At 36.9% G+C, this 14,455-nt stretch overlaps 1 protein-coding gene across 1 annotated transcript in view; it reads right to left on the bottom strand.

The window, feature by feature from the left end:
- Window positions 1–748: 748 nt before the first annotated feature.
- The window catches only part of GPR180 (G protein-coupled receptor 180), a 37,306-nt gene continuing 23,599 nt past the window's right edge, over window positions 749–14,455 (bottom strand). The window contains exons 8-9 of the mRNA XM_027065095.2: window positions 12,606–12,683; window positions 749–11,374 (exon numbers count right to left, since the gene is read on the bottom strand). Coding sequence (XP_026920896.1) covers window positions 11,216–11,374; window positions 12,606–12,683 — 237 coding nt within the window. The 3' untranslated portion in view covers window positions 749–11,215. The remainder of the gene's footprint in view (window positions 11,375–12,605; window positions 12,684–14,455) is intronic.

Below are 14,455 nucleotides of genomic sequence, written 5' to 3'. Positions count from 1 at the left end.
GCACTTTTCAGAACAAACACGAGTCTTGTCTTTCCAAGACAACCTCAAGAAATGAATCTGAATATTTTCATTTCCAAACTGCCTGAAGTTTCTATCCTATGAGATACCTCAGATTTTAAAAAATCTTATCAGACTGGGGTGGTAAAACTTCCAAAAATATATTGAATGATGATTCTACATAAGGAAATTTGTTAATACTATTCACTACGTTAATAGAAAAAAAGAAAAATGATATTATCATTTTTTTTTTTTCGGAAGTAAGCTCCACACCCAGCATGGAGCCCAACTCAGGGCCTGAACTCACAACCCTGAAATCAAGACCCAAGCTGAGATCAAGAGTTGGATGCCCAACCGACCCAGGCACCCATGTATTATCATATTCCTAGATGAGGAAAGGATTAGATAACATGCAACATCCGTTTTTAAAAATTTTTTATTCTTTAAATTATGACACAGAAAATTGTCTTTTTTTGGTGTACAGTTCTTTGAATTTTAATATGTGTATAGATTCAATGAAGCCACAACCACACTCAGTATACAGAAAAGTTCCATTACCCTCAAAACCTCCTTGGTGTTACCCCTTTGTAGTCAAACCTTCCTCCCACTGGTAACTCTGGACAATGACTGATTATTTTTTCTATCACTACAGTTTTCTCAATTTGAAAATTTCACTTAAATGGAATCATACAATAAATGACCTTTTAAGATTGGCTTTTTTTTTTTTTTTTAGTTTATTTATTTTGAGACAGAGAGAGAGAGAGAGAGAGAGAGAGAGAGAGAGAGAGAGAACAAACTGGGGAGAGGCAAAGAGAGAGGGAGAGAGAGAATCCCAAGCAGGCTCTGCACTGTCAGTGTGGAGCCCTGTGCCGGGCTGAAACTTACAAACGATGAGATCATGGACCTGAGCTGAAACCGAGAGTCAGACTCAACCAACTGAGCCACCCAGGTGCCCCAAGACTGGCTTTTTAAATTCATCATGTCTTTGAGACTCATTGAAGTTGTGTGAACCAATAGTTTGTTTCTATTACTGACAGTATTTTTTGTATGGATATATTATATTCTGTCAATTTAGGACATTTGGATTTCCAGTTTTTCATGATTGTGTATAGAGGTGCTATAAACATTAGCATACAGACATTTGTGTGAATATACTTTTTTACTTCTCGAGGGTTAATACACAGAAGTGGGGTTTCTGGGTCATATGGTAATTTATTTAACTTATAGGCAACTACAGGACTGTCTTCCAGAATGGCTATACCATTTTGCATTCCCACCAGCAATGTAGGAGAGTTCTAGTTGCTACACATCCTTGGCAAGACTTGGCATTTTCAGTATTTTTATTTTAGCCATTCTAATAGGTGCATAGTGGGTATCTCGCTATGATTCTAATTTATAGTTCCCTAATGGATTTTACTTCTGTTGAACACCTTTTCATGTGCCAATCTGTCATCTGTATATTCTCTTTGGTAAAGTGCCTGGTGAAGACTTTGGTCCATCTTTTTTTTTTTTTTTAAACTGGGTTATCTGCTCACTAAAGGGTTTTAAGAGTTCTCTATATATTCTTTATGTGGACTTCTTTATTGGGCATGTATTTCCCAAATATTTTCTCCTAGACTGTAGCTTGTCTATTCATCTTCTTAGCATTATCTTTTGTGAGCAAAAGTTTTAAATTCTAATGAAGTCAAATTTATCAATATTTTCTCCTTGGGTTTATGTTTATGTATTTTTTTAAATGTTTACTTATTTTTGGGAGACACAGACAGCATGAGCAGGGGAGAGGCAGAGACAGAAGAGAGGATCCAAAACAGGCTCTGTGCTGACAGCAGAAAGGGAAATGCAAGGTTTGAACTCACGAACCATGAGATCATGACCTGACCCAAAGTCGGACACTTAACTGACTGAGCCACCCAGGCATGCCGTGGGGTTTGTGCTTTTGGTGTCTAAGAACTCTTTGACTAAGCTTTCATCCTAAGTGTCCTGAAAGTTTTATGGTTTTATGCTTTACATTTAAATCTGATTTATTTTGAGTTAATTTTTGTGTAAGATGTGAGGTTTCAGTTGAGGTTCATTTATTTTGCAAATGGATGCCCAACAGTTCCAACGCTGTTTGTGGAAAAGACATTCACTTTTCCACTGAATTGGCTTTACATTTTCTCTCCCTTCTATTTTTCTGGAAGAGATTATGTAGAATTGGTGCTATTTCTTCTTTAAATGTTTCATAGAATTCACCAGTGAAACCATCTGGGCCTGGAGATTTTCATTTCTGAAGGCTTTGAAACAAGAATTCCTTAGTTGTTACAGGACTATTTGGGATATTTAGTTCATCTTGAGTGGGTTTTGGTAGTTTGGTGTTTGTGGCAGTATGCTATGGGCCCTATGCATCCCTGCATACCTTGCTGGTTATGCCAAGAATGTAAAGCTCTAACGACTCTTCATTTCGACCCTTTCTCAGGACTGTGAGCAGAATGAAGTAACATTTTCCTCTCAACCCAGCACCAGTTATAAAAGAGATAAATTTCTCAACTTCGGTGTTTCTTGGGGGCTACATGAATCCCACTGCCATGGACTACATCTATTGCCACGATGGACTATATCTATTGCCTCCATGGATGTAGGAATTATGTGTAACCCATGCAAACCAACAGGAAGCTCGTGATATTTGCCAAGCTATGAGTAACAAAGTCCTTCATCTCTGACCTAGGAGTCTCATGTGCTCTGCAGCCTTTATGAAAGAGTAACAGGTTAATAGTTAGCTTCTTAATAAAATCTCACACTCTTCATAGTTCTTGACATACACTTTCCAGAGTTGATTATTTAACCTAAATTGTCCTATTTATGTAGATTTTTGCAGTATTTCCTATTGTCCTATTAATATTTGCCAAGTCTAATACCTCTTCTTTCATGACTGCTAATTCATATTACCCCTTTTCTTCCTTTGTCAATTTTACTAGAGGCTTATTAATTTTACTGATCTTTTCCAAGAACCAGTTTTGGTTTCATTAATTTTCTCCATGGTTTTCTGTGATCAAGTTAATTGAATGCTACTCTTTATTATTTTCTTTCTCCTACTGCTTTGAGGTTATTTTTTATTTATTTTTTATTTTCTTAAGTTAAAAGTTTTGGATTATTGATTCAAGACTTCCCTTCTTTATAAGCATTGTTTTTTTGTTTCTTAAAGATTTTATTTTCAAGTAATCTGTGTATTCAACGTGGGGCTCAAACTTACAAGCCTGAGATCAAGAGTTGCATGCTCTACCAACTAAGTCAACCAGGCACTCCTCTGTATAATAGGTATTGAATGCTATAAATTTATTCCTAAGAAATATTTTAGCTTCCTCTCATGCATTTTGATATGCTGTATTTTCATTTTGTCAGTTCAAATTATTTTTACTAAGCCACGGTTAATTTGTTTGTTTTTCAAGTATTTGTAGATTTTCCAGTTATCTTTGTGTTACTGATTAGGCTCAGAGAGACTATTTGATAACTTCAATTTTTTTTTTTTTAGATTTGTTATAATTTATGACCCAGGTTATAGTCTATCTTGATGAATGGTGCATGCATACCTGAAAAGACTATATTCTGCTGCTCTTGGGTTGAGTGTTCTACAAATGTCATGTAGATCCCATTGACAGTGTTGTTCAGTTCTATATTCTATTCAGTTCTATATATGATGACTGAAAAAGGAGTGTTGAAGTCTCCAACTACAATTAAAGGTTTGTCTATTTCTCTTTTCAGTTCTGTTAGTTTTTGCTGTATGTAGTTTGAAGATCTGCTGTTTGGTGTATATATTTAAGACTGAGGTGTTCTTGATGAATCAACTCTTATCTTTTTATCCTTTGTTTATCCCTGGTAATTTTCATTACTCTGAAGTGTATCTTGACATTAATATAGTCATACTGTTTGCATGGGTATATCTTTCCTGTCATTTTAACTTACCTATATCACTATATTTAAGTGAATTTTTGTATACAGCATAGTTGGGATACAAAAAAAAAATATTCTGACAATCTCTCAATTGGTATATGTAGAACATTTACATTTAGTGTGATTATTGATAAGTCTGGATTTGGGTCTATCAGTTTGTTATTTGTTTTCTGCTTATTTTTCTGTTTTTAATTCCCATTTCCCTTTTCCTCTCTTCTTTTGGGTTATTTGAACACTATTTTAGCATTCCATTTAAACTTTCATATTTTAATTTTGCCAAAATATTTGGGTGTAGGGGTGGTGGTGGTGGTGGTGGTGGTGGTGGTGGTGGTGGTGTGTGTATTTTAGTTATTGCTCTAGGGATCACAATAATATGTACTTAACTTTCCAAAGTCTGCTTGGAATTATGTCATGGGGATGTAGAAATCTTACTGCCATGTTACCAAAACCAATTAACCCTGTTTTGAAGATACTAGCAATAAGGGGGTAAAAATGAGAGGTAAAAAAGGGAAAGGAGAGAAAAAATATGATCATTATATGCAAATGACACAACTGTTTGCCTAGAAAATACAAGAGAACCAACTAGAAAATTATTACAATTATTATAATTCAGTTAGAATTGGGAGCAAAATTAAAATACAGAAATTAACACACTTCATGTGTAAAACAACAGCCATTTGCAAGACAGAATGAAAGAAAACACTCAAGTATCCAAGGGGTATAATGAAATGTACAAGATCTATATAAAGAAGTCCTTTAAAAGTGATTGGCAAACACATGTTCACATTAAACAAATAGAAAAGTATTTCATACCACTTTCTTGGATCACTATGAGAGCAATCACAGGTTCACACAGTTAATGAAATGCTTGGCTAAGGAGCCAAAAAGATGAGCAACCATCTGTGGGATTAATATCCAACATGTTAATAAAGTCGTTTCTCCCTAATTTGATATAGGAATTTAGTTCATCCCACTAGAAATAGTAAACAAGATTTTTCTTTTAAAAATCAGAAAAATTGATTCTAAAGTTCATTATGAAAGAAGTGGTAGGTATAATCATAAAAATTATAACAAAGAAGAGCACTAACAGGTAAATCTCCCCACCAGACAATATGGCATATTTTAAAGCTACAATAATTAAAATAGTGCAGTTTTAGATCACGCATCAAACAGTTCACTGAAATAGCCTTAAGCCCAGAAATAGACTAGCAACAAATCAGTAAAGAGAAGGTAGATTACACAATATATGATGTTGTAAAAGAGGGCAACCATCTGAAAAAAATTAAGTTGGATCCCTAGCTTATATTCTATAGCAAAATAAATTCTAGGTGAATCAAAACTTTAAATAGATAAAAATGTAAATCTACTAGAAAATATGGACAACTGAAACATAATTTCAAAGAGGTAATGCTTTCCTATCTGTGACATAAGAAGAACACAGAAGCCATAAAAAAATTGAGAATTCCACTGTATTAAACAAAATAAAAACCAAAAAAGCTCACCTGAGCTTGGTGTCGGGTTTTTGTTGGGCTTTATTACATAGGCATAGCCAACTGAATCATTGGCCACAAGGCTGAATTTAATCTCCAGTCCTTCCCACCCCAGGGGTCAGGCTGTTATCACTGTGCCCCAAAGCCCCAACTCTCTAATCACATGGTTGGTATTTTGGGTGTGGCTACCCTTCATCCTGAGTCATCTCATTAGCATGAACTATCAGGTTCCACCATGAATAACAAAGACACTTCATTCACTCTGGAACTTCCAAGGATTTAGATCCTGGAAAGGGGAGGGGGGCTGTAGTGCTGGGAAGAGGGGAAGAGGCATATTTTTTATCCATTTTATTTTATTCCAAGTGTTTAGAAGCTACTTGTAATAGCAAAAGAGTGGAAACTAACACTGTCCAGTGGCAGAGGACTGATTTAAAAAAATTAAAATATACCCATATAATGGGGTTCTATGCAACGAATGAAGAAAATGGGGCAATTCTGTAGGTAAGGACACAGAATAAACTGCTGAATATGCAAAACATTGTGTACGGTATACTATAGTACCATTTGTGTTTCATATATGTGTGCGTGTTTATATACACATGAGGCCATCCACAAAAATAAACAAGAAACTGATAGCAGAGTGTGGATCAATGGAAGGGAAATGGCTGACTTAATTTTTTACCCTTTCAACCTTCTGATTTTTGCACAATTATGCACATAATACCTACTTAACAAGAATAAAACATCACCATGTATTTGCACATTTCTCTGAGGATACTGAACATTACATGTAATTTAATCTTTGATTACTAAGAGCCATTGTCGGAAGTTATACTGAACAACAAAGCCCTAAGGGTCTATTCAGGCCACAGGGCTGTTTTCACCCACACTGCATGACCCCAGGCTTCTGTGATTTGAGTTAGTGCCATTTTTAGTTTTTCCGATTTCTCCCAGCTACTTCTCACTGCCATCAACCTTATTCCTCTAGTTGACTCAAACTTCTTTTAAATTGGTGCTTTTAGTTGTAGTGGTCTGAGAAACAAGGCACAGAGTTCCAATACTATATAAAATAGAGAGAAACTGCCTCTTTGACAACTTGAGGAAGCCTCTCATAACTGATGAGTTTTAGAGATTAAACTTCAGAACAACTACTTGGCTATGCAAGATTTGTACACATTCTTGGTTCCATGTAATTAAATGAGGAACAGGCAAGGAAGGCATTAAGTCATTATGGGAGGTTCTATGATTTAATTCATGCCATACTGCTAAGTGCATGTCTGAAACTTTTTCAAAATTGCTTTCATTAATTCAAGAAACATTTTTGAGCATCTCGTGTGCACCAGGGAATGCTCTAGGTGCTAGGGATACAGCAGTGAACAATCCAGACGATGGCCAAACTCCCTTAGAATTTACATTCTAATTGGGGTGAGAGGCAACAGGCAAAGATAAAGTGGGAAGTTTAACAAGAAAAGGGGAAATGTGACAGAGCAATCCGGATGGGGTAGCATCTGTTCGGATGACCTCTCAGTTAGCATCTGATCAGAGAAGAACCACTAGGGTATCACTCACACACCATTTTTAATATATAAAAGAAAGGATTTGGAATAGGGATTATAGGAGGCTGTTCTTTTGTGACAGGGAGGCCCCAAAAAGGGAAGGGGGGATGGATGTGAAGCGGGGGAAGCGAGAACATACTGGGACCTGCCAGGAGAGGACAGCAGAACCCACGGGGACTCAGTGGAACCCATGCCAGTCTCCCAATGCCTCCAAGCCTCCAACCTCAATGACAGGGTTGTGCTGCAGAACCTGGCACCCTCTGTCACAGAATGAAACACACACCTGGCCGAGGAGTCAGAGAAAGTAAAGGAGGTGATCCAGCAGGAGCTGGCGTTTCTGCATGCCTGGTTGTTGGCCCACAGACCAAAAAGATAAGCCAGCAGATACGCAATAATGTGGGTAAGCCACAACAATGCGTGCCCTGCTTGGACCTTTCAATTATAGAAATCTGGATCTGGCTACTTAACTTCTGCCTTCTGAATCTCACACCACACATCTCTTGTGACCCACACGATCCTAAAATTATGCAGGGAGAATTAAGAGGAACATATCTCCAGCTTAGCTATACTGGCACCACATAAAGCCACTACCGATGGTCAGAGGTCTCTGAAAGATATTTGAGCTGAGAACCTGGAGGGCAAGGAGGATTCAGCCACACAGCCAATGCCAAGATTTGGAAGAGAGTATTCCAGGCAGAAATAGTTACTGCAAAGGCCCTGAGGCAGCGATACAAACACGGTATTTTTTGATGAAGGGGTTGGAGTATGGTGAGAGGGAGAGTGGTATGAAATGAGGTCAGAGAGGCAGGGATCAGGTCACATGGGTCCTTGTAGAATACGGTAATGAGCATGGATCACTTTTTTCTAAGTGCAAAGGAAAGCAAATGGAGAGTTTTTGACAAGGCAGTAGTAGTTTGGTCTGATTTATCATTTTAAACTCTGTTTTAAAATAATTTCGAACTTAAAAAAAGGCCTAAGATTAGCACAAAGAATTCTATCATCCAACTGATTTCCCTTCACTGTGCAGAGAATGGGCTTTGGCGGGCAGGGCCACTTCTCTCTAGGACTCCTCCAGATCTCCTGGTTTTCTATGTAAGCCACACTCCTAGAGGACGCTGTGCACGATGCCCTGGGGAGACGTGCAGAAAGGCTGCCGGAGTGTGGAAGCAGCAATATTCCTTCAAGAACTATTCAAGAGTTCAGGCCAGTGTGCTTCCACACTGCTTTTCAGATTTCACAGGAAAACCAATTTTGTCATTTTAGTCTCAACTCAAGAATTCATGTTGGTACCAAAAATGGTATTACCTTTTTAGATCTGGTCTCAAATTGACTGGTTATATTACTTCTCAAAACAAACAAAAATCTTGAAGATCTGACACCACTGAAGCTATTTAAATAGAATGTTACACAAATAATTCTGGATTTCGTAAGAATTTCCCAAGAATCGGCACTGCCTCCTCAGGGAAACGTGCTGAAGGGGCCAGGGCTCATGTTGATGCATGTGTTCTAGTCTCACTACATCACAGCTGGCCTTGGACTTGCCAATCTTCTAGTTTCAGTAGACTTAGCCTACAAGTTGAGACCACAGACAGCCTTCCTAAAACAAACTCTTTTGCCTCTAGCTGAAAGCCAAGGTTCAAATACTGAAGTGTGCTCAGTGCACACTTACACGTGAAACCTCACTTCTGACCTCAGTACAATTTCAGGTTTAATGTTAAAATCAACAGCCAAAATTAACTATGGATAGCCACGCATTCTCACTGAAAACATACACACCTAATAGGTGCTCATTAAATCATGAGGATGAAGTAGAAAAATGAAAGAGAAGTCAGGTGCCTTTAGAGAACTCATTTATTCTCTCTCACACGCAGTTGAAGGGGAGCTCTGCCAGCACGGTAGGGCTCAGTGACGAAGATAAGGGGCTTGACGCACAGCAGAATTCAGTTAAGTAGGAGCTAGTATTGTTACACGTGTCAACAGAAGTAAATATTTTCTTTACCCTCCTAAAGGAAGAAATAAAATGGAAAAAAAAAAGGAAAAAAAAAAGCTCTGGACATACTCATCTTCTTTAAGAAAAAAATGTAAACACAGATTTAGGAAAGCATGATCTGTCAGAAAGAAAAGTAGAGCAGTTTTGATCTTAAGGAGAGTTTGCAGTCTATCCTTCCATGCTCGGCGCTGACAGGTCTCCTGCAAACATCCAGCAAGAGAAGAGCGATGCTGTGCCACGACTTACGGACTATAAATTCTGAGCTCTGATTACTAGATTTATTAACAGTGTCTTAGGTGTTATATGTTAATTATTAACAACTGTTTTCCTTCATTTAACAATGGCTCCTGAATAACAAAATAAATTATCAACAATTCAACCATAAATTAAAAGATAATTAAAGTAAAAAAAGACCTGTTAAAGTTTCATATATGCAAGCACAACAACATATTTCATATATTCGGATTACAGTTTCTGTGATCTTTGCGTAAGCAACAGAAAAGTTACTCCCTTTCCACTGTTGCAAGTTCACAACACTTAGGAAAAGACTTTACCTTTTTGTCCTGCTTAATTAACTGCACCTCAGTTGAACGCGACAGACAGAAACCGGGGTTATGAGAGAGACGGGCTAAAAGAAAAGGCTGTGACCCCACAGCAGATCACGTAAACCTAAAATATACTTCGGACTTTCTAGTGGTAACCTGCAGCCCTCGTTTATTAGATAATTTACAGAGAACTGTTAGGAAAATGATTTAATGAGCAGGCTGACCTCTGCCATTCTGCCAGTTTGCTGCTCAAGAACCTATGCATCTTGCCTTTAAAATGAAACAGAATACTGTTCATTTCCAATGAGACTAGGTGTCAGGTAAAAACAAAGACGAAGCCATAGATATATTAAAGTTACGCTACGTTAACTACTTAATTAAAAACTTTAATTACCAGATCAGTGCACCATTTCTTGCTTAAAAATGTAATACCTTTGACAGTTGATAAAGAATATTTTTTTTAAAGCCAGATGTGAAAATGAAAAGGTCTGAATGACATGACACACAGAAACAGAATCCTTTCCAATCAGTGACTACTAATGGGAATACTCATTTTATACAGCAGGTATTGACAACCATTTAGCAATTCTTTAAACAGGCACTTGATAGAGTGTTTTGCAGCTAGCATACTCAATACTGGGGCATCACATACACAAAAAAAATATGGCTTTATTACAAAGGATTCAAGATGGCAACTACTTAGAATCCAGTGCCAACACGGATTATAACAAATCCAGTGAGTATTTTGTTTTTCAATTATTCATAGAAAATTTAATCCTGATTAAGTATCCTTGGGCAGGAATTCATGGGTAGTTGATGACTGAAACCAACATTTATGTGAAATGCTTCTGTTAATTTAATCTGTGTATACGGCTTAATTATGATTGGGGATTCAATGTAAGAGAAATGAATTATATCAGGATTAAAATTTTAGTACCTATCACATAGTACTTTTTCCTTCTTTCTTTTTAAACATAGAACCCTGTTTGTCTCTTCACCTAAGTGCTTACATTTGAGAACTCTTTGTAACGAATAACCTATGTAATGTATCTAAGTGTTATTTTTCATAAATTATCTGTCAGAAACCCTTTGCTAATCAAGCTAGAACCTGAACGAGAGCCTGAAGTGATAGAAGAAAATGGAGAAGAACCCCACACACAAATAAACAAAAGCTTATTCATTTAGCTATAAATATACTTTATATTCACATTCTGAAGTAATTTCATTTTCAATTCCTTTAAACTCCAATACGAAATGCATTTTCCTCAAAGCATAAAAAGAAGCAGTTTTAAATCAGTGTATTACACTGACTTTGTAACTGGAGTTAGATATGTATAAGCAAGTAATCATTTAACTGATTACTTTTCACAAGACTATCAAACCTGAGTTAACTATTGATATGAGACGAGGCATTGTAAGTGGTGAATCTCTTACCAAAATATCATATAATTCTTTTTCATCTTAATTTCCACAGAGAAATTGCATAAATCACCTTATAACAACACTCTTTCTTCAAAGTTTATTAAGCATATTTCAAAACATTTATTACCTTTTTTCAGTTTGATACTGCTTCAATGCAGTTGTATAAATAACATGCTCGGCCTTCTTTGTTCAATTTTCCATACCACAAGTATGAAAGAAAAGTCACTGCATTTGGATCCTTATTGCACTCTCAAATCAATTCACTTTTCCTTTAAAGAAAATCAAGTATCAGAAGTGAGGCCGACTTTTGTGCCCAGATGATATGGTCAGTGGTAGTGTTACTGAAGAAAGTGAAGAGACTTCCCAGTATAGACTGTGGGACAGAAAGAGTCTGTAGAGAATAACCATGGAAACGGACTGGCAAAGGATAACACCTATTGTAATAACCTGAAAAGAAAAGAAAGGGAATGCATTTACTGCATGCAGCAACAGACAAATTATATTCAAGTTATCATGAACCCATGTACTTTATATTTACATACATCCATATATATATACACACACATAAACTACTCCTCCATCTTTAACATGGGTACATTTTATCAAAGAAATTTTCAGTAGGAAAATATGACCAATGTTCAGAACTGTAACTGTTCAAGGCAAAACTTATTTAACAGTTTATAAACACACTCAATTTGCTAACCCATTCTCTCCTCAGGGTGCACACACCACAGGAAGAGATCCGAAAAATCAGCTTCCTGGATAATCTAGTAATGAGAATAAAGCATGATTCAGGTAGGGACCTGAATCTTGAAGAGTACTCTAAAAGCCCTTTCAGAAATTCTCAAGTTGCTTCTTTATTTTTGTAGACTACCTTCCTATCTATTTACCCCTTGTAAACACCTCAGGTTTAAGAAACATCCATGTGTTCAAGCACAGACTGCATTGCTTGTAAAAGGTACCCGGCAGAACACTTTGAAATGATGGAGTCGTTTACCTTCTAAGAAGGTGGGTTTCAGCACAATGAAAATGGTGGCACACTTGAGCGTGGCATTGCAGTCTGCAGTCTGTTAAAGCAACTAGACTGATTTTTTAAATCTATTTTGATTTTTCCACTATGCTGTAAAACATCTTAATCAATTTTTCCTAACAACGACGGATTATGAATCGCCTCATTTATAAAATAGTATTATGAAATAGATTAAAATTAACAAAAGCTATTTTTATCACTTTTTATTAACTAAATTAAACATTTTTCTTTTACACTTAAAGTTCTAATTTATATACTCGCCAGTTCAATATTTTGTTTCAAAGCTTTATTTTAAAGAGCTCAATGTGGCGCCTGGGTGGCTCAGTGGGTTAAGCGTCCAACTTCGGCTCCGGTCATGAGCTTGTGGTTCATGGGTTTGAGCCCCACACGGGACTCTGTGCTGAGAGTCCCATCCGGCTCAGAGCCTGGAACCTGCTTTGGATTCTGTGTCTCCCTCTCTCTCTGCCTCTCCCCTGCTTGCACTCTGTCTCTCTCAAAAATAAAATAGAGCTTAAAAAAATTAAAAATAAAATAAAATACATAAAAAGCTCAAAAAAACCTCTAAATGGAAAAAAATAGGCCTTTTCACCTTTAATAATTTCCCAATAAACACTATAAAAAACCACTGTGATCATGTGTTTTACTTACCTTATCTCTTTGGTAGTCACTAAAAACGACAGAAATACATGCGAGACCTGGATGGCATAAAAACCACAAGATACAGCCCTGAAACAAATGAGAAGTAAGTCAAATGCAGGCAGCTGTATCTTTATTTTCAGAGTAACATTACTAGCATATTTAGGAGATCCTGATTGACCTCAATTGATCTTCAGAGTAGAGCTTGCTACTCTAAATATAAAAAATAAATTTGATGCTGCTAGGATAACATTTTGTTTCTAATCACGTGGGTATTTAAAATTTTGTATTTGTACATCTCTTATATGTACACATTTTAATATACTTAATAGTGTACACTATGTTATATATTTAACCATGAAAATTCATGAATATAAGCAACATCAAGCATTGAGAAAAGCAAAGTACAAACGTGTACTATTTCTGGAAAAGGAAAAAAGTAAGACCATGCATTCGTATTCACATGTAGATACAGGAAGAGATTCTGTAAGAATGCCAAAGCACTGACAGTGCTTGCCCATTTGTGAGCTAGTACGCAGGACAGCGGAACTGGGCAAGGAAGGATGGGAAACTTTTTAACATTATACTTTTCAAGCATCTTTTTCTATCTTCCCTAGAACCACGGCAATGTATTCTATCTTCCAAAATTAAATGTTAAGTGAAATAATAAGTTAATAATAGGAGCTGTTGAGACACCTGGTATACTGAAGAGAAGGGAAAAAACAAGATGTAAAAAAAGGTGTTTAGTATACTACTGTTTGTGTAAATACGAAGGGAAATACACAGGAATACATACATGTTTAAAGTTCTCTAGGAGGGTAAGTCAGGAATTGATAGCAGTGATTATAGGAGGAGATAATAACTGGATAGACAGACGAGAGGTAAAAAAAAAAACTGCTCTTTAAACACTTTCAGATGTTTGAACCCATTCAAAAAGTTAAATTAAAACATATAAAATATTTTTAAGAAAAAGTTTGTCACTATCTTCAATATAGAATGAAAGAGGAAATTTAGTTTTAAACCCCCTTAAACATATATTAACTTTTCAAACAATACGCAAACCCATCCATCCCTGTGACAAATTCAAAAGCAAAGTGACGTGTTTTTTTGCCCGTTTGGCACTCAGAAAGCTGACGTGGGTTCCTGCGGCTGCAACAGCAGCTTTAAGATGCTGAACACTGGGAATGAGGAATTTGGCCCTACTTCCACAGCCACCTCGGAATGGACGCTGAGCCCTGTGGACTCGGGCGGGCAGACTAAATGGCTTATCCGAATACGTTCTGGGTTGCCAAGAGGAAGGTGTATGGATTCTGTCAATCTGACCGAAAAACAGAACTCTCTAGGAGGTAGACTCCTACAGCATTGCTGCCCCAACTTCTCTCATCTTTTCCTTTGTTAAACGGGTAGAGAAAAAAAAAATCAAATTTGCTTTTAGATCCCACGAGGGTAAGGCACACAGAAGAAGTAATAAAGTAAACATGACCTCCTTGGGAGGCAGTGAAATGGCTGAAACATACTATGTCCCCAGGCTCCTGCTTCATCTGCTTTTGCTGAGAGCTCCTTACGGCTTGTTAGAAAAGACTGCATAACTCTGCATGTGAACAGTTCATAATAACTGTTTTTTGAGAAATGTAAGCTGTATTCTAATGTAATTTTTAAAAAACTCTGATACGGAAAAAGAGTGTAGAATTCCTATTGACAAAGAAATTATGACATAGGCAAACTGACCTAAGATTACATGGAAACTACTATCGCAAGGATTCTGTAAAATGGGATAATACCTACATCTCACAGGTTGTGAAGATTAGATGAGCTGGGGCACATAAAGGGCGTATCTCAGTGCTTTGGCACAGAATACAAGC

Source organism: Acinonyx jubatus, chromosome A1, assembly GCF_027475565.1.
Source record: "Acinonyx jubatus isolate Ajub_Pintada_27869175 chromosome A1, VMU_Ajub_asm_v1.0, whole genome shotgun sequence".
In the NCBI taxonomy this organism is placed as follows: Eukaryota; Metazoa; Chordata; class Mammalia; order Carnivora; family Felidae; genus Acinonyx; species Acinonyx jubatus.
This window is presented reverse-complemented; position numbering and strand designations above follow the sequence as displayed.